The sequence below is a fragment of the Fistularia commersonii genome, chromosome 5 (genome assembly GCF_037954325.1).
Source record: "Fistularia commersonii isolate RoL2024-O1a breed Wild chromosome 5, RoL_Fcom_v1.0, whole genome shotgun sequence".
Taxonomy (NCBI): Eukaryota; Metazoa; Chordata; class Actinopteri; order Syngnathiformes; family Fistulariidae; genus Fistularia; species Fistularia commersonii.
In genome coordinates, this window is record NC_141288.1 from 15,173,485 (window position 1) to 15,192,543 (window position 19,059).

General features: G+C 40.5%; 1 protein-coding gene across 2 annotated transcripts in view; it reads left to right on the top strand.

Moving 5' to 3' along the window:
• celsr1a (cadherin EGF LAG seven-pass G-type receptor 1a) overlaps positions 1–19,059 on the top strand; it is an 89,228-nt gene that overhangs the window by 48,694 nt on the left and 21,475 nt on the right. For both annotated transcript variants that reach the window (XM_086146983.1, XM_086146982.1), the window contains exons 6-8: positions 394–482; positions 17,045–17,202; positions 18,743–18,906. In XM_086146983.1, the coding sequence (XP_086003109.1) occupies positions 394–482; positions 17,045–17,202; positions 18,743–18,906 (411 nt within the window). The remainder of the gene's footprint in view (positions 1–393; positions 483–17,044; positions 17,203–18,742; positions 18,907–19,059) is intronic.

Genomic DNA, 19,059 nt, shown 5'->3' on the forward strand with positions numbered 1-19,059 from the left:
TAAAAGTGAGCTTTAAATATTTTAGGTTAATACGGGTGAATTTGCTTTCTCGATCATATTTCAATGTATCAAGCCAAAAGGGGGGTCTTTTTGTCCAAAAAGTGAAGAATTAGTCATTCAATACTTCTGCTGGTTTTTGCCCAAAGTCTTCCTTTTTATGTTTCTGGATCAGTAATGACCATGTGGACAATTATTTCAATCATAACATACTCATCATCCCTTTTTATCCTCTCCTCTTCCCTGCTCTTCCGTACTGACCATCTCCTTTTCCGCTATCATTTCACTTCTTATCCGGTCACACCCCCCCCACTTCCTCCTTTCCCCTGTGCCTTACACCCCTAACGTTCCATCTCCCATCGCACGTCTTTCCTTCCTCCTTCCCTCATCACCCAGGTGAGACGAAGACCACTGTGACTCCCCACATCCCGGGTGGGGTCAGCGACGGCCAGTGGCATTCCATCCAGCTTCATTACTACAACAAGGTAAGGAGCTTAAATTCTATCTGCGAGGTGCTGTCACACAATGGACATTCGGTTTTGAGGACTTGGCATTCAGTTGAATAAATGTGATTGCCCTGTATTGCAGATGGACTGGACATACATGGCTGTCTCGGATAATTAGAATATTGTGATAAAGTTCTTTATCTTCTGTAATGCAAGTACAAAAACAAAAATGTCATACATTCTGGATTCATTACAAAACAACTGAAATGTTGCAAGCCTTTTATTATTTTAATATTGCTGGTTATGGCTTACATCTTAAGAAAACTCGAAAATCCTATCTCAAAATATTAGAATATCATGAAAAAGTAATTTTTGTTTTTTTAATTGCATTACAGGAGATAAAGAACTTTATCACAATATTCTAATTTTCTGAGATAGTCCTGTATATGTCAAATGGATGGCTTGGAAAGTTTTCTCTTTTTGTCTTTTCTTTGTGGCTCCCAAGACATATGAGCATGACTGCTGATCCTGGGGATTATCTCAATAGTTCATTTCCTGCTGGTGACATTAGCTATGCTCTGTTTACCCCTTTGCTTTAGGGATCAACGCTAGCCCCATCAGCCAATGTAATTGTTTCTTCCATGCTCAATATGTTCATAGCCAGACATTCATCAGCAGCGACTTGTCTGAGAATGCACCTTTCCTATATATGGATCTAAAATTTCTGTCATGATAGTCATAAATCTGACATTAATCGTTGTGCTTAAGGTACTCATTCAAAACATTCCCACGATGATCTAGCCTCTTTGATAAGTCGAATCTCAAAAAAGAGACAGTAATTATTTTTAAATGTAGCTCATGTATCCAGTTTGGCTGTAATATTATATTACAAAGTTTATGTAGCAGTCAATTACCGGTTTTATCTTTCCACAAACTTTCACAGCCCTCAGATATTTTTAAGTGAACATTTAACCATTCAGGAAAGTGATGACACAGCGCTCAGTGAACATGAACCTGCTACACTTTTGTACCCAGGTACACTAAAGATATTTTATAGGGGCTAAAAATATCGTGGTTAAAATCAAAATTGTGGGTTGGAAAAACTCACAGCACATGGAAATAGCACTTTGTCTTTCTCTCTATGTAATTTTATCATGGCGTAGCTAACTGGATAATAACGTTGTTATTATCCAAAATATCAATATTTGCAAATTCTCAAAGCTTTTCATGGCTGAAATGCTAACCTGTTGGCAACGTTATGCACACACTGAAGACAATGATCTATATTGTCTCTCCGCCTCTTTCCTCACCTTTTCCACTGTGTATCCAAAGTTGCAGCATCATTTACAGGACACTGACTCACAGGGGATTGTTTTTCAGGAGCAGTGTTTTATAACTTGTTCAAGGGAGAGGACCCTGCTTTTTGGCCTAATAGCAGCCTTGGACAACTTCTCACATTTCACAAGTTTGTTTCCTCTGTTGTTCCCATCTATAGAGACCATATTATACTTGGAAGCCTTGACAGGAGAGCATTCATCAGATGAATCGGGCCAAAATACCGTTCATTGCTGCAGGCTTGCATTTGTTCCTTTTGTTTGGAGTCTGTTGAGGGTGTACAACCCTGCTTTGGAATGGCAATGACATACAATGGGTCAAACTCTGTGAGTTATGTTAAAGAAGCAGCTAGGCTCCTGACAGCCACGCGTCTTATATGAGGGGTCTTATTCATTTTATTTTATTTTATTTTATTTTATTTTATTTTATTTTATTTTATTTTATTTTATTTTATTAATTTTTTTATGTGAGGTTCTGAAGCATGTATAGTCATGGCACCAGAGGTACTAGCTCAAATTCAGTGTATGATTGTGTGAAGGTGTCATGTGAATAGTTTTTTTCATTTGATGGAAATTGTAATTTTTAAACAGATGCAATTAGATTAAATTAGCAAAAAAAAAGCCACCTTTAAAAATAATCAAAAATTTCACCGCTGGTCTGTTATTCTGCAGATTAATTACATTTCTGCAGAAGTATATTTAATTATCTGCCAGAAGTTGGTAAAAGTTTAAAATGACAATTTCCAGAAAAAATTCTGTTTATTTTGGCAAATTATTTAATAAGTCAGTGGTGTTTCATCAGATACTTTTTACCTGAAATGCTTGTCAGAGACTTCTTGATGCCGCTGATTGCTGAAGGCGGAATTGCATGTTCTGAATTTCTTTCAGACATTCGGTTTATTTGTGTTGCGTCATTAGTATGTGGTGTATTGGTATTTCCACATGTGAGCAGATATATACAAAAAGCCTTCATTTTTTCCTGTATTACCCAGTTGCACTGTTCTTGATAGCAGAGCCCATGACATTGTCCCCATACCCATGAACACAGTAGTTAATATGAGTGTATTCTTGCGTAATTAGCGTCTGCAGCAGAGGGTTGGCCAATACCACAAATGTCAATCTTAATTCCGACCACTGATTTGCAGAGCTGGTGACACATTCCGTTAAATTAGCCCGAGGCTGTCATAGGGTCAGCTATTCTTCATGTGTTGAATGATCAGACGAAATTATGTTGACTGACAGTAATTTAATCCCGCATCAGTTGCCGGAGGGATTAGTGGAAATGTATATGGCAGAAAGCAGTAATATTCCCAAAAAAGATTAGATTTACTGACAAGTGTATGTTCGGAGCAAAATGAGCACACACATATGTCTTCAAAGAGCACGAAAGACTACTCTTCCACATATATGTCTGAACCTAGTTACGCTTGCACAGGCCCTGTGAAAGATGATAGTGCAATCAGCAAGATATGATGTAATCTCAACCCATGTTTGACAAACCCACATGGGAACACATAAATTACACTCCTGCGTAGTTCATATGTTATCATGATGGGAGCATTTAACTGTTTAACCCTTCGTGAACAAAGATATTGTGATCAAGAAAGATAGTAATGATTTCCATGAGAAAAGGTTCATCAATTTTGTCACATTCATACTGAGTTTAGTGAGAATGTCAAAATTTTGTGAGTTAAGATTTATTTATATTCACATTCAAACAAAAAATACAATACAAAAAATTAATAGAGATGAGATGTGTCCCAATACTCAGCAAAGTAGCCGCTATGTCCAACTACTGTGGAGCTACTAATATTAATCTTTGTTTGTAAAACAAGAAAATGTATACATGAATCCTCCAAACTATGAAAAAGAAGCAATTTCAATACGCTTAATTTTTATTATTACCATTTCCAACCCTATAAAAAAGGTAATGAATCATCAACTCGAAAGAATGGACCAAACTGAAAGATTTTTTTGCCACATTGGACTGATGACTACAAGGGGCGGCATTTAATGCGATGTTTAATGTGCAGATTTTGTGGGAGACAGCATAGATTGACCAGCAAAAACAATTGTTTTGATGCAACAAATTAGTTAATTTCCTGGAGTTCAGTTGCCCATGTTGAGACTGAAGTTATAACTAGATGTTAGAAAAAGTAAAATGCAAAATTAGCCTCTCTCTCATGGTTTCATGTGGCATTTGGATCAATTCATTAAGAAATGCATTTCCTTCCAGTAAACGATGAAGTGAGTAATCTATTTATCACACATAAAAAGGGAAACCACAAAAAAAGTACTTTGAAATGTGACTTACATTTCTGTGCAGCATATAGATTTCCTGCTAATCTAAAACTGCGAGAAAATGATACTAAGCCATTTTCCTATGTGTTAATACAACAAGATAAGGAATTGATTGAGCAGCCAAGCATATCATTTTATTGTCAGTCAGATATAAAATACAAAAGATTTATTCGAGAAATTAGACACAAGCACAGGCTTACAAAGACCCGGCACATATGATTGTTGTCAGATTTTTCTCATTTGAGCCCCCACAAGTGTAACGGTACAAGCAACACACTCACGCAACACCGAAGGGCGCATACACGCAAGGAAGGTGATTTACTGGGTCAGATGATGAGACAGTTGAGATTTTTGTTGTGTATAATTGCACCCCCATTTTAAAGCTGCTCCTGCTGCCGTCTTCAGAAGATCCAGGGTGCCTCTCCCTAAAAGCAGGGGCCAAAGGTTGGGGGGAGCGTTGGTATGGCAACAGACACGGGCTCGCCATTGTTGCATTGATCTGAGTCGGTTGGAAAGCTGTGAATGCGTGCGTTTGCAACTGCAGGGCCCAGACAAAATAGAGGACTTGTGGGTGGGTGGGTGGGTGGGTCCCTACTACTATCAGAGGTGTGTACAATCGGCAGGATAGGCATTTTTCGAATTCCTTGCTGCAAGTCTCAAGGCCAGTTGCTTGGGTCAACAATGAAAATGCAAATGGAAGAAAACATGCATTGATAGAAGAAGATGAGTATTCTTGTATCAGCAGGTTTTGATATTGAGTAAGTACAGGAAGAGGTGCAGGAAATGATGTTATAACCTTGACAGGAGGCAGGATGTGAGCGTGGTTAGAGGTGTCTGTCTCATGGTGTGAATTAAGCCCCGAAGGAAGGATGGGTGTCATGATTCAGTGTCCAACGTCATTATTATCATTATAATCCACCAGTAAGCAGATTTCGTGGTGTATTCCATTTGGAAATTAGCAATACATTTCATGAAAAAAATGACACATTTATTTTTAAAATAGCTAGAAATGATTATAATATTAAAATAAAATTACCAAGCAAAAGTGAGAAATAAAATTTCATATTCAAAGGTCCGGATTGCTTAAATTAAAAGTAATTTTATTGTTTTTAACCAAAAGTACCGTCTGAATATTTAGTGTTGAAACTGATTTTATTGCATGTCCAAATCTTCAACAATCTTCTCTTTTGTTTCTCCGCTATTAAGAGTAAAATTAAATTTCTTTTTCTTGTGATGTTAAACTTATCATAACATCTTTTAGTTTTACTTTGGGAGGCGATGAGGCAAAATGTGACCGCAGTCCATATGATTCACATCAACAGCCAAATTCACTGCTTAATTACTGGTTTGCACGGAATCTTTCTCCAATCATCTTTATCCTATTTGTGGTTTTCCCAACCAGCCTATAACAGGAAGAAAGCATGAAAATTGAAAATGAATGAAACACAAAATTATCTGTAAAGCTCAGAAATGAAAACGCTTGTATTTCATGCAGTCCATGTTTTCAAATGTTCACATTTAAGAGCTTTACCACAGCCACAACGCATGCCTATGTGTGCAGTATTTTTATAATGTCACTCTATGCTATACACACACGTGATGTGAGACATGTTAATACTGTTACTGCGGCTTATGTGAGCTGCAATATTTACAGCGAGACAGCGTTCCCAGACAGAGAGGCTGAGACAGCTCTTATCGCCCAGCAAAGTACCAAAGTACTGTCACGGTTCCCAGCTGGCTCTCACCACCGTGCTGTTTACGGGCAGGCATTTAATCATCTGAGCATAAGTGCAAATTACTTCACAGCATAGCTCAAATGGCCAAATATATATTACGTGTATAGATTTGTATTCCAAATCCACTTCTGGCAGAACGGAATACCCGATGCAACTCTTTGAGGCCGGTCAAGCTTCAGGCTACTGACTGTTTAAATTTCAACTACGATCTTTTTTTATGTTTTTTTCCTAAATGGAAACATAACCTAAATTAAAACTACAATGGTTTAAATCTATTAAGTTGTCGGTTACGTTAAACACTGGGCAAATAGTTTTATCTTTACATTAGATGGTTAAATATAAACATAAATATTAGGCCTTGAAATACTTTGAAAAGTATTATAATCTGTGTTCGTTTATCGTTTTCTAAAATTTTCTAAACATTTGAATATTTGATCCAACCATTGGCTATTTCATGAAGATGATTTTGCAATTTATCAATTGTTGTGGATTTTGTGTCACCAACAATTTCGTTAATAACTCGGTCATTATCTCGTTACTGGGATATACTGGGCTTTTTTTTTTTAAATTACTGCCAATTACTTTAGCGTATGGTTTATACTATTTCATACCCTGCCGTATAAACACATCACTGAGGTGAAATAAACAAAGCGCCCCCCCCAACCTGACAAGTGTCAGTAAGATGAACTCTTTTTTTATTGTTATTGTGAGTCTTCTCTGTTTTCTCTACTAACCTGAGCTAATAGTGGCATAACTCTGTACCATGTAAATGTAATGTGATTCTGCCAGACCTGTCTGTCCCTAGGAGATGTAGCTCATTGTGGGATGTGGTCAGAGATTTGTTATTTAAGTGGTGACAGTGGAGGTGCATTGTGTTGACTTTTTGTTATCGTTGGCAATTTGTGAAACAAAAAAAAATTCAACCACAAATGTTGGCAGTGGATTCCTGTCCGTGCAGGCAGGGATATGTGTTTTTTTGTTTTTTTTTTTCGATTCCTTGCCATACAAAGGCAGGTGCTATGGCTGGCTGTGAACGATTACATTTTTTTTTTTTTTTACTGGAGCCGCTCGTACGCTGAGTTTTGGAAAAAAAAAACTCTCAGTGGATTCGAGAAAGCGAAGCCACCAGACGTGACAATGCAACACATTAGTTGCGTGCTGCAGGTCTAATGAGGTGTCTCTCTCTCACGGTGTCTCTCTCCCAGGACGGGGGGAGTCTGGTGGACTCCAGTGGGGTACTGCAGCTCCCGCTCTTAACTGCCTGGCTGGAGCTCTATCAGAAGGAGGTAACCTCTGACCTCTAGCCTAGTCCCCACTGGTGCTTTTCTTTCCCCCCCTCCCGGTGTTGTCTCACTTTGTTCCCGCTTTGCTTCATGTCCAGTCAGTTACTGGAGTAACTGTACGAGACATGTCCGTCCCCCCCCCCCAATACGTTCGCAGACTACGCAACCTTTGGGCATCTCTTCTGAGATAGAGAAGAGGCTGCTCGTAGTCGCTGGTGTGGTTTTCCTGTCGGGAAGGTGTGTGTTATTAGTATGACATCACCTAGCTCTCTGCTTTCTCTCTTGTTTGACATTGTGGTGGTTTGGATGTGTGTGCCGATTTTTCCGTTTACAGACACTGGCTCTCACAGTTTAATTGTTTCACACATTTGATGCATGTAAAGGTAGTTTGGCATTTTCTTCTTTAAGCAAAAACTGTGGCGATAACGTAAAAAAGAAAACAAGACAAAATACTTTGTTTTAAGGTGATAGACTTTTACTTTCTTTATCTGTTTGAGTTGAAGCTGTTGAATTATTTATATTTAAAACCAAATTGCCTAGCAGAAATGGCAAACGTCACTGATATCCTTCCTAGGTTTTCTTCAAGTGAACTGATAATGTTTAAGGAGACAAAGTGGTACAGCTCCCGATGAGAATTATTTGTGTTTTCCTTGGCAGCAGAGCAACAGAGGTAGATATTCTGCCAGGAGGGATTAACAATACTCGGAAATTGTATGAGATTGCTCTTGAAATGAACAAAGACAACTTAAATCTCTTGTATTTTGCAATTTGGTTTAGGCTGTAGTTCGGAATTATGTTGTTTGTCATCATGTCTTATTAGAACTATACATACTATCCATACTTATCTATAAAGGTTTTTGAGTTTTACGGAATATCAAGTGGACCAAATGTCTCCATACTTGTGTTCTAACGGCTGCATTGCTTGTTGTGACCAAATTTTTCCTTGTATTTGTTGTTCTTTTAAGCATGTAATAGGTAAACTGACAATTTTTTGGTATGAAGAATATGAGAAACCACTTCATTTCCAAGAATTTAATTAATGTAATCAAATAAGTCTATAGTATTCGGATGGTAATTTTGTATTTTGTTACCACAAATTTAAGTCACCGTACATTAGTTATAATACCGTAACTTCGGGATATGAAGATGTACTCAATAACCTCCTGCAGCACCTCACTTGTCACAGAGATTTCAGTTTTACTCTGAAGAAAATGAAGGTGGTTTGTGTTGCGCTACAGGCCAACTTGCAACTTGAGTCTCCCAAAACAGAATTATAAGTTGATGCATTGTTTCAATTTGAAGTATCTTCTCTCCCTCTCTGAGCTCAAGAGTTTCAATCCAGTACTGTGCTGAATAAGCCCGTGTTACTTAACATCTTGGATCGTAAGTTGCATATTAATGAAGGTCCCCGGTGCAGATGTTGCTGTGACTGGCAGAGCAGCAGGGTATTTTTGTAAGCACTGAATGGGCTGTATCTCTTCGAATGGTGACCGAAGTCTGCACATTATTTATACACAAACATGAGTGATTGTGTCTGGATGTCTGAGCTGTCACACAATAGGAGGCATTACATTACATTACATTACATTACAGTCATTTGGCAGCTGCTTTTATCCAAAGCGACTTACAAACAGAGCAATTCAGTCAATAAAAAATCCGAAGTACCAGTAGTCAGAGGTCAGAAGTGACCACTCAACCAAGGAGCCATCTCGGAACCATATACATGCATACATTCATTTCATCGTTTTGTTTTTTTGTTTTTTTGTTTTTTTCGGGGGGGTTGGGGGCTAAGTACGAATAGCAGGGTAGTGCTTGCTGAAGGGGTATGTTTTCAGCTCATGGCTGAAGATGGGCAGCGACCCCGCAGTTCTGACATTTTTCGGGAGTTCGTTCCACCACTGAGGAGTCAAGACCGTTTTTTTCGGCAGCCAGGGGCTCTGAGCGATGGGGTGGACGGTTGCCGAGAGGTGGCAGAACGGAGGGAACGTGTAGGGACATGTGGCTTGACCATATCCTGGAAATAAGACTGGGCTGTTCCACTCACTGCCCGGTAGGCAAGCACCAGGGACTTGAACTTGATGTGGGCGGCGTCCGGGAGCCAGTGTAGGGACATAAGAAGGGGAGTTGTGTGGGAGAATTTGGGACGGTTGAACACCAGGCGGGCTGTCGCTTTCTGAATAAGCTCCAGAGGCCTGGAGGCTGCGGCAAGGAGGGAGTTGCCGTCGTCCAAACAAGAAACGACAAGAGCCTGGATGAGTATCTGCGCCGTATCCTCCGTGAGGAATCTGCAAATCTTCCTGATGTTGTAGTAGCAAGCTTGTGCCTCATTGTGCTGCAGTCTGAAGTCGGCCTATCCATCATTACCGCCGGCCTTCTTACATGACTGCCTCCCTTGCTGAAGCCCCCTGCAGCATTTTAATCCATTTCACCCTCTATCACCTCTCCTTCATTATATATTGCAAACACGGTCATACCCCACAAACTCACACACAAAATATCCACCCTTGGCCTGCACCCCACCATCTGTAACTGGCTCCTGGACTTCCTGACTGGCAGACCCCAGTCTGTCAGGATAGGTAACAGAACCTCAGCCAGCATCATCATGAACACGGGTACTCCTCAGGGATGTGTCCTCAGCCCCATTCTGTACACCCTGTTCTCCCACGACTGCGTCGCCTCCTATGAAGATCTTGAAGTTTACAGACGACTCCACATTGATAGGTTGCATTACTCGTGGAGATGAAACGGCCTACGGGACGGGGGTGGCCAGTCTGGCGAAGTGGTGTGAGGACCGCAACCTCACCCTCAACACGGACAAGACCAAGGGGATGATTTTGGAAGAAGAGGAGAGCTCATCAGCCACTGTTCCTCCAAGGTCTTGAGGTTGAGAGGGTGAGCAGCTTCAAATACCTGGGTGTCCACATAAGCCAGGACCTCACCTGGGCCCTCAACACCACACAGACGGTCAGTAAGGCTCAACAACAGCTGTACTTCCTGAGGAGCCTGAGGAGGTTCGGCATGTCGCCTAAGATCCTCAGCAACTTCTACAGCTGCATTGGTGAGAGCATCCTGACCAGCGGCATCACCGTTTGGTACGGCAGCACCGCTGCTCTGGACCGCAGACTCCTGCAGCAAGTGGTAATGACTGCAGAAAGAATCACTAGAACCTCGCTACCTTCTCTGCAGAGCATCTACCACTGCAGAGTCCACAGGAGAGCTTGCTTCATTGTCAAGGACCAAACCCACCCTCACCCACGCTGGACTGCTCACGCTCCTACCGTCTAGCCAGAGGTACAGGAGTGTGAAATGTAGAATGACACAACTGAAGAACTCACTGTACCCGACCGCCATCAGAATCCTAAACAGCTGACACTCATTCTTCTTTTTCGCACTTAAAATACAGCATTGCACATGCAACTACTGTCATTTAAACTGAAGTCACCGTTGCACTTGCACTTTGTGAGTTGCACACCAAGCTGCACTCAGTGTTTAAAGCACCACTGACAACACTGTTCATTTTTATAATAATGTTTACCAATACAAATCCAAATGCACTGTGGACAGCAAAGTAAGAGTTTCAGTGTACTGGGAAACACGTTTCCACGCTGCACATATGACAATATACACTTTGAATCTTGAACCTTGAATCATGAAAAGGGACTGACAGTGGAATTTGGGAGGAAGACATAATACCTCCAAGGTTCATGATCGCTTCAACATACTTTTACTGATGTATTTCTCTTTTCTTTGGTCCTGTGCCTCCGGTGTCTTCTGTACATCTTATCTTTTGAGCCACATGAATTCCATTTTTATGATTTCTCTGCTTTTACCGTCAAAGATAAAACACGGCAACCATGAGGCTGAATTGCTTTACTTATGCTTCTATAAAGTTATTTAGATAGCCGTTGTAGATTGTGCAGCTTCATCTGTCTTTAAATGTAATAGCAGTCAGTTGCAGTTTTTACAGATACTTGCTACATTAAAAGAAGAGTCGGACAATTAGGAGGAAAGTGCTTGTGTTTTCTTGCCATGGGTCAGAGGCAGAGGTTGACACTGCTCTTTGTTTGTACACAGTACGCACTTAAGATGGTTATCATCGGTTTCTGCAAAAACATGAGGGGAAAAACAGTGCTCCACATGTTCTTGTGAAGAAAATATTTAAGGGTAAAGCGAGACATAAAGGCTGTTATCATTGTGTAATTTTGTATCAAGTAATTAAATTAAACTGGCCCAAAATTAATATATTGGTTGTATGGTCCACAGTCAAGTGAAATGTGAAGAACAGATATGTTGACAAGCCCCCTTTGCTTTTATACTGAAATCTCAGTTGTAGCCAAGTTAGACTACGGAAGAGCAATCTAGACCTGTTTAAATATGTTATCCTTTTCCCACTCGTTTTAATATCATCCTTAAAACAGTGTTGTTTTTGTAGATTTTGTACAAAGATATAAATGTAATTGTTTTTATCAGGTATTTGTACATAACAGTTGAGACTCCTGAAGTGAATCATTTTAAAATGATATAATCTTGGACTTTCAAAACTGCAAAATGCCATATTGTTGTTAACGTAAAGAATATGATATTGAATTGTGTTTTACCTTGTGATATACACTTCTTCCACTAATAACGCCACACCGGGCCAAATTGAGACAATTTGTGTCTGACATATTAGCCACGTCTTAAACGAACCAGAGTTTACAAGAAAACTGAAGTTAATCACTATAAATGTCAGCTAGATAGTAATCGATATTCGCGAAGCTGTCGAAGGAATTTTCATTACACACAAAATAAGTATTTCGAACCTTTCACTTTGACCATGAGCACATTTTTTTTTCCTACAAGCCAACAAAGGCCACCATCCATCTGTTACATCTGCTGAACAAAGTGTGCCAAGCCAATGGAGACAGCCGTAACGTATAGGCTTGAACATGGGACATTGTCACCTTTTGTAAAGCCCTCGGGAACTGTCTGTCTGTGTGGTTGAATAATTCATACGACTAGGTTTACATAGCCAGGGGGCAGGTGAGGTAATATGGACATGACAGAGTGTTGCTGCTACAGTGTAGTTTGGTCACATTAGCTTGTGCATGACTGACACTACTAAAAATCTACTTTATACACAAACAAATGCATGTTTTTTTCCAGGTCTATTGTTGATGTATTATTTTACTTTTAGTTGTGCACGTGCAATGCGATATATCTGGAGTGCTTGTTTTATTTCTCGACTCCCGTCGAGTGAAATTTTCTTTCAGCTGTTAAAAAAAACAATAACATTTCCCCAGGCGAGCCCAAAAAAAAAAAAAAAAGGCTGTTTGCCCTTCTTCCTTAATTATCTAACTGCATCAGTGGCCGTCTGCAGCGCCGCTCGCCGCTTCCTGCCTTGCGCGCACACAATAATGCCTGATCATTCAACACGCACACGTAAACACATTTCACCAACATCCTTCCTAGACTTCCCGCACACAAACCCGTGGTCGCTAATCTGCTACACCTCTACACACCACCACACACACATTGTTCTTGATTTTAGTAGCTTGGACGAGCTGTCCAACTGCCCATGAAACTCAACCCACTCTATCCTGCAGCAGTTTGTTTGAGCTGTCCTGTCGGCTTGACAGGCCAACTGATTGTTGTAAAGTGATGTACAAAGTGTCTGCGTGCACATGTGTGTGTGTGTGTATGTGTGTGTGTCCACGGGCCCTTGTGCCTAGATGTTTACGTCCGATCGCACTTGTCGAGGTGTTTCGCGGAAGTTTTTGCACGCGCATCCGTGAATGTGTGCGCTCATTCAGTTCGTTTGTGTCCCGTTGCTCTCCTCTTCTTTGTAACTAGCTGTGGGGTTCACATGGGTTGCCATGGCTGCAGTGGGTCTGTCACCGTTGGAAACGGCACCTCAGAGAAAGGGATCCTCAGTGACCCAGACTCAGGCTGTGGGTAAAGAAGAGACTCTCATGGAATCTCTCAAAGTGACAGCCAAGTGCGCTTAAGACGGAGGGGCCAGGAAGAAGCTTGAAACTACACACAGTTCAATTAGCCAGTTAACGCCACTTAAACACACTCCACAAACTGAAGAGCGGTCTTAATAAGGGCATGGCATCCATTGCAGAGCGCTAAAGGAATTAATATTATTTTGGATAGAAAGAATTTCCTGTTGGCTGTCACAGCTTATTTAACTTCACAAATTGTCACATTTTCTCAGTTGCATTGTACTACTTTTGTCTTTTATTTTCAGCTATTGATGTTTGAACACCATTCAGTGGTTATTTCCATTTGTGTCGCTGTGTTTTGTGCAAGGGCTGTGCATACCCGAAGTAAAGCAGGGGTTGGCATACTTGCATATACATTGGCATACCTAATCTTTCCAGTGGTAGAACACAAAATATTAAAAACTCATTTTAGAACCCACAGGTAGTCACCTGGTTTGGACTCAGCAGGTCAAACAAATGCAGAAACATGCACATCCACCCTTTCTGTCAGGCTATATAGTCCATGAATGCGTCTATATCAAGTTTATGGAATGCTCTTCAATATATCATCATCATATCACATTGACACTTGGTGTTGCTGCCCCACTAAATTCGACCATCTGTTTTTAAGTCTTAGCAACCTGCTATTGCCCATCGACAAACATGTCGGTGTAGGTCGGCGTGCAGGGCTCACTTGTGTGTGTAATGTTCTGGAGCGTGGGAGCCATGTACGCCTGTCATGAAGCAACAGCTGCATTAATGCTCCTCTATCCCTTACATATTGCATACACTCATACCCTGAATACACTCAATGTATGTGCTTTCGTGTCAAGTCTATGGATCATCAACATACGCGGCAGCTGCCTCCCCTAAGACTCCCATGATGCTCTTCATCTGGACCCCTCCATGATGTTTTACCTTGCACTTCTTCTTTTCCTGCCCTTATCTTGTCTTTTTCTATTTTGACTGAACTGAAAGGGATGTTCAGATCTTAATCAGCGTGATGACATTTTATCCTGTTAGCAGATGGGCTCACTTTGTAAGACAAATCACCTTTTGTGGCACTGCGCAGCCATTTTAGACTGTGCCCTTTCACTCTCAAACTCAATTTTTCACCAGCTGGAGAACTCTCACTACCTACTTTTACATTACATTGCATTTGGCAGACGCTTTTATCCAAAGCGACTTACAATAGAGGACATAGGGACTGCAAATACACTTGCAAATACACGATGCACAGGAAATATACAGAACAGTAAGCTTGGGTTAGTGAGGTTTTTTTTTTTTTTTTTTTTGGACAGAGACACACAAACGTACACACACACACTGCATAGCCTAACTTGCTGCCAACCTGATCTGGGGCATCAGATCCTGAAAAAAGTCCTGAAAGAGAAACATTTTTACCTGCAGCACAATGCAACTGAGAAAATGTGACAATTTGTGAAGTTAAATAAGCTGTGACATCCAACAGGAAATTCTTTCAATCCAAAAACCTACTTGTACCTACGATGTGTGTCTTTGCAGAAAACTGTATTACGGTGATTATTCGGACTAATATTCTTCGTCTGTAAATGTGGCTATTGGTCCTGCCAGTGACCAATTTTAACTTACTACTCTGGAGTTTATTTGGGAATCTCTCCCGTGTTTGTTGAGGCTGTCTTCATTTTTCTCCAACTGCTGGCCATAGGTGACAATATTTTTCACATCTTCAGGTGCCTGCTTTGCGGCTTTCTTTTACGAAACACAGACCGTCCTGGAGCCTCAGGGGACAATCCTTCATAGTCCACATCAGATTGCCAAAAAAACTTCACTTTAAGAAACACTGTCATGGAAATCTTAAGCAGAAACATGATGATTCTTCTCCCCCTTACTGTCTTACCAAATCCAGCCACAGTTTGACACAGATTCCAACCTCACAACCCGCCACCCTGTTACATAAAGATGCATTAAATTATATTTGACACTCGAGAAGACTCACCTCAGGTACTCTGTCCAAGACTTAAATTATGGCACATTAGCCAATAGTTGGAGGCCCAGACAAGAGTGTGCTGGTTCATGTGTTGGCCACCTGGAAAGTTTGAGCTCTGTACTTACCATTAGGGTTCTAGGTGGTGGGGTTGAGGGGGGGGCGTCATGTTTAATGCAAGTAGGCACCTGTAAATTCTTGCACAGAGTTTTAATGGATTGGTCTCCAGCAATGTGGGTGTGGATTCCTAACAGCCCGATTGCAGTACATGCTTAACGTACAAGATGATTATAGGTTTCTGACGGACAGACATATGCACTACCAGTCGGAAATGGTGAATATGATTTCACTTATTTAGATAAATATTCCTTTGTAACTTTGACACTTAAAAAAAATAAAATAAAAAAAAAAAACAAACAGTAAATCTAGAAGCTCTCAATCTGCATTTTTCCGGTTTTAGAACTTCTCCTCTAAAGATGTGAATATTCTATGCATTTCGTTTCTCTGGAAAAAAAAAAAACAAGAAAACCCTTCGTCAAAGATTTTTCAACTTCTCATTTTAAAATTAATAATCGCTTTAGACGTGCTTCCAACTGATATGGAGCAGATCCAATACCCACGATGCCTTGCTCCTTAACCACACCCTGTACAGCCCGTGTCAACGGTGCAGTCTTTTGTCACGCCTCTGCCGGATAGGCATCAGATTCGCTTGTCGGTGTGTATTTCTGTGTGACATAATTGAACTCGTAAGGAGAATTAAAAGACAGAATGAGATCACACCTGGAGGTGAGAAGAAGATCACTGATCAGCTGGCCTTCCTGTTGCCCTCACGGAAAATGTGTTGGCAAAAGCAGTGAGGCGGGATACTGTGAGTGGTAATGCTAAACTAAAATAAACCCTCTCTGGGCTGGAAACTATTCATACTCACCTGTACTAGAATGGAAGACACTACATCAATTTCCTTGCTTAAATCTTGCCTACCAGTTTGTTTGTTTGTTTTATTTCGCTTTTGCCTCTTATTTCTAGTTTGTCAGTTTCCCTATTTTTGCACCAGCCCCCCTATGTTTGCTCTCTCTTAACGCCGCCAGTATCTCATTACTGTAATCCCATTAATGCAGGAACCCAAATACATCCAGACACATTGTCTCTAATTGTGTGTTTTTTCTCCCTCAAAGTGTCATAATGTAACTGTTGTGAAAGAGTTTTCCCCTTCATTTTTGGACATAGAACTTTTTTTTTCCTCCGGAAAACCTCTGTTATCAGAGCTTAAACTGCCTGGGAAGCTTTACTTGGAAAGAATTTCTATTTCTAAAGTTCTTTTCTATTCTTCTATTCTTTACGTAAACATTACACCTTGATCAGATCTGGGATCTTGTGTGTCTTTGTGTGCCTCAATTCAAGAGATTCGCTTATCTCTTAAGAGATATGATACACCGTAGGCCTCAGACATACAAGAAATCTGAAAACAATGTATCATTTTAAGTAGTGTCTATTGGAATTTTTCGAGTGAAATCTCATGTGTTTAACTTTCATGTCATCATTACAAAGAGTTTTTTTTTCCTAATTGATGGAAACATTTTCTCCTTCCTGTTCCAAGCTCACTATTGTTATGCAAATAGTCCCATGAACTCCACTCTTAGGTTAGATATTAGAAAACTAAAGCGATTTGGTGGCCTGATTTTCTAAGCTGATCCACAATTTCTCAGATCAACGTTAGTCGGCCACAAGCCTTGATGGAGGAATTAACCTACTTTGTAATCGTTAGGTGTGAGCGAACGTACAATGGGTCTTTTTGTCATCATAAACCAAGAGCGGCTCACGCACTTCTACTCTGGGTCAGGGGAAGTTGGCTCTACATTGTTTGAATCGCACCGTTTTTGATTTATTCATCCTGAAACAACTTGTAATGCGACTTTCTAAATTTAACATCGTACTAAATGAAAATGTTTGACTTTGAGACCAACGTGTCGCACGTTTCTCGATTAAATGACAGGTTGTGCTTTTTCTTCTTCCAGCCTAACATCGGGCGTCTCGGCATCCCACATGGACCCTCTGGAGAAAAGGTGGCCGTGGTTGCCGTGGACGACTGTGACATCTCCATGGCGGTACGATTTGGAAAGCAGATTGGCAACTACTCTTGTGCTGCTCAGGGCACACAGACTGGACAAAAGAAGTAAGGATGATAAATCTCTTCACCTCATTCACCCCAATTCATCACACACGTACACAGACACATGCACACAGTACCTTGCAGAGAAACCTTCCTCACTAATAGTCAAATATGTTCCTTAGGGGCTTTGTCAAATTGCTTTCATTACAACAGATTACACAACTCTCATTCTACTGTCCTCCTCCTCCTTTTGTCTTGTAATCTTGCTGTTCATCCTCATGGTCTTTCGGCTGTCAGACGAGGTCTCAGTCAACAAAACACTCTCCTGCGCATGGCTTACATTGCCCCATTGTGCCTTCACCACAGACTAATTAACTTTTAGATTTATAACTTGTATTTTTTCATAAGTCTTTAGAGGATTGAGCATGCTGAGACACATTCGGAGCGCAGGGTGTGGAGAGGGAGAGAAAAAGAGAGCGAAAGAGAGAGAGAGAGCGAGAGAGAAGGGGGGGAGGCATAGAGAAGTTAATGAGGCTACATTCCTTCAGAAACTTGCTGCACAGGTCACAGAAACTGATAAGCATTTAGATATTTTAGCTGTTGAATATACAGATCTTTTATACCGTAACGTACAAGATGGTAAAAGCGACTGTTGAGTTGGCCTTTGAGAAATTAGTAGACTGAGAGTGATCGGAGCAGCGGTTGGACCAAACACGAGTTGTGCGTCTCTCTTAAGTTTATAGTTTAAGTAGGATTTTCAGGCGAGAAACAAGATTTACGAGATAATTATTTATGAGCTTAATCTGCAAAGCAGGAAAATTTATCTTAAAACAGCTCAGAGAATAATATTCAAGAATGAAACACAAAGATCTCTTTGGCAGATCGGTAGCGTTTTGTCGGGAGTGTTTCCAGCCTACTGTGTTAATGTTTTCTGTTATTCTTAGCTTAGAATGAGATCTAGCAATGAGTTGAAGGTAAGTTTATGATTATTTCAGTCTCAACATAAATAGAAATGTATTTCTGTCAGCACTTTTTTGAAAATGAATTCGAATTTTCATGTTGTGACTTAGCTGTGAAATTTAGTCCGTGCTTCCTCAACCTCGACAAGAAAGCTAAAATTAAAATAGTTATCTTGTGCCGTTGATCTCATAATAAGTATGCAGAAATGATCAGGGAAGCGAGCAACACTGCCAAGTATCTGGCATGACTATTGTGTAAGTATATACTGCGGAACATCTCGCATTTACAGCTTTTAAACAGACTTGTTTAAGGAGAGTTGGTGTCACTTTAAATCTGAAACCTATTCTGAGCAGTTATCCATCAGAAGGCGTGCATGACTCTCATTACTGCGATTTCATAGAGCAGTTGTCCATTATATGCTCACACCCTTTTTTTTTTACATTATTTTACATACCAAACTTTTCAGAAAAACTCAAATATGTACCAGCGCTATACTTAATCAACTTTACTTAATTGTAAAGTAGAAGACCACTTCACCAGTTGGCTCTATTCATCAAACTGATAAAACCCAGAAGCCATCATGGATGCACATTTGTTGATTTTAAAATTCACTTTGTACATTTTCTGTCTGCATTGTCTTTAGGTCACTGGATTTAACAGGACCGCTGTTGCTTGGCGGAGTACCCAACTTGCCCGAGGACTTCCCTGTCAGGAATAGAGACTTTGTGGGCTGCATGAGAAATTTGAGTATCGACAGCAGGCCCATAGACATGGCCAGCTACATCGCGAACAATGGCACAACAGCAGGTTAGATACAGATGCAGGGTCACCTCAGTGCAATACAGTCATTGCCATTTTGCACTTTTTTCAATGGATACAAATGGTCCAAAAAGGGCAACTACTGAATGAGTGTTGTCTTTTTACTGTTAAAGAATTTTATTTAATCATTACTTCATTTAC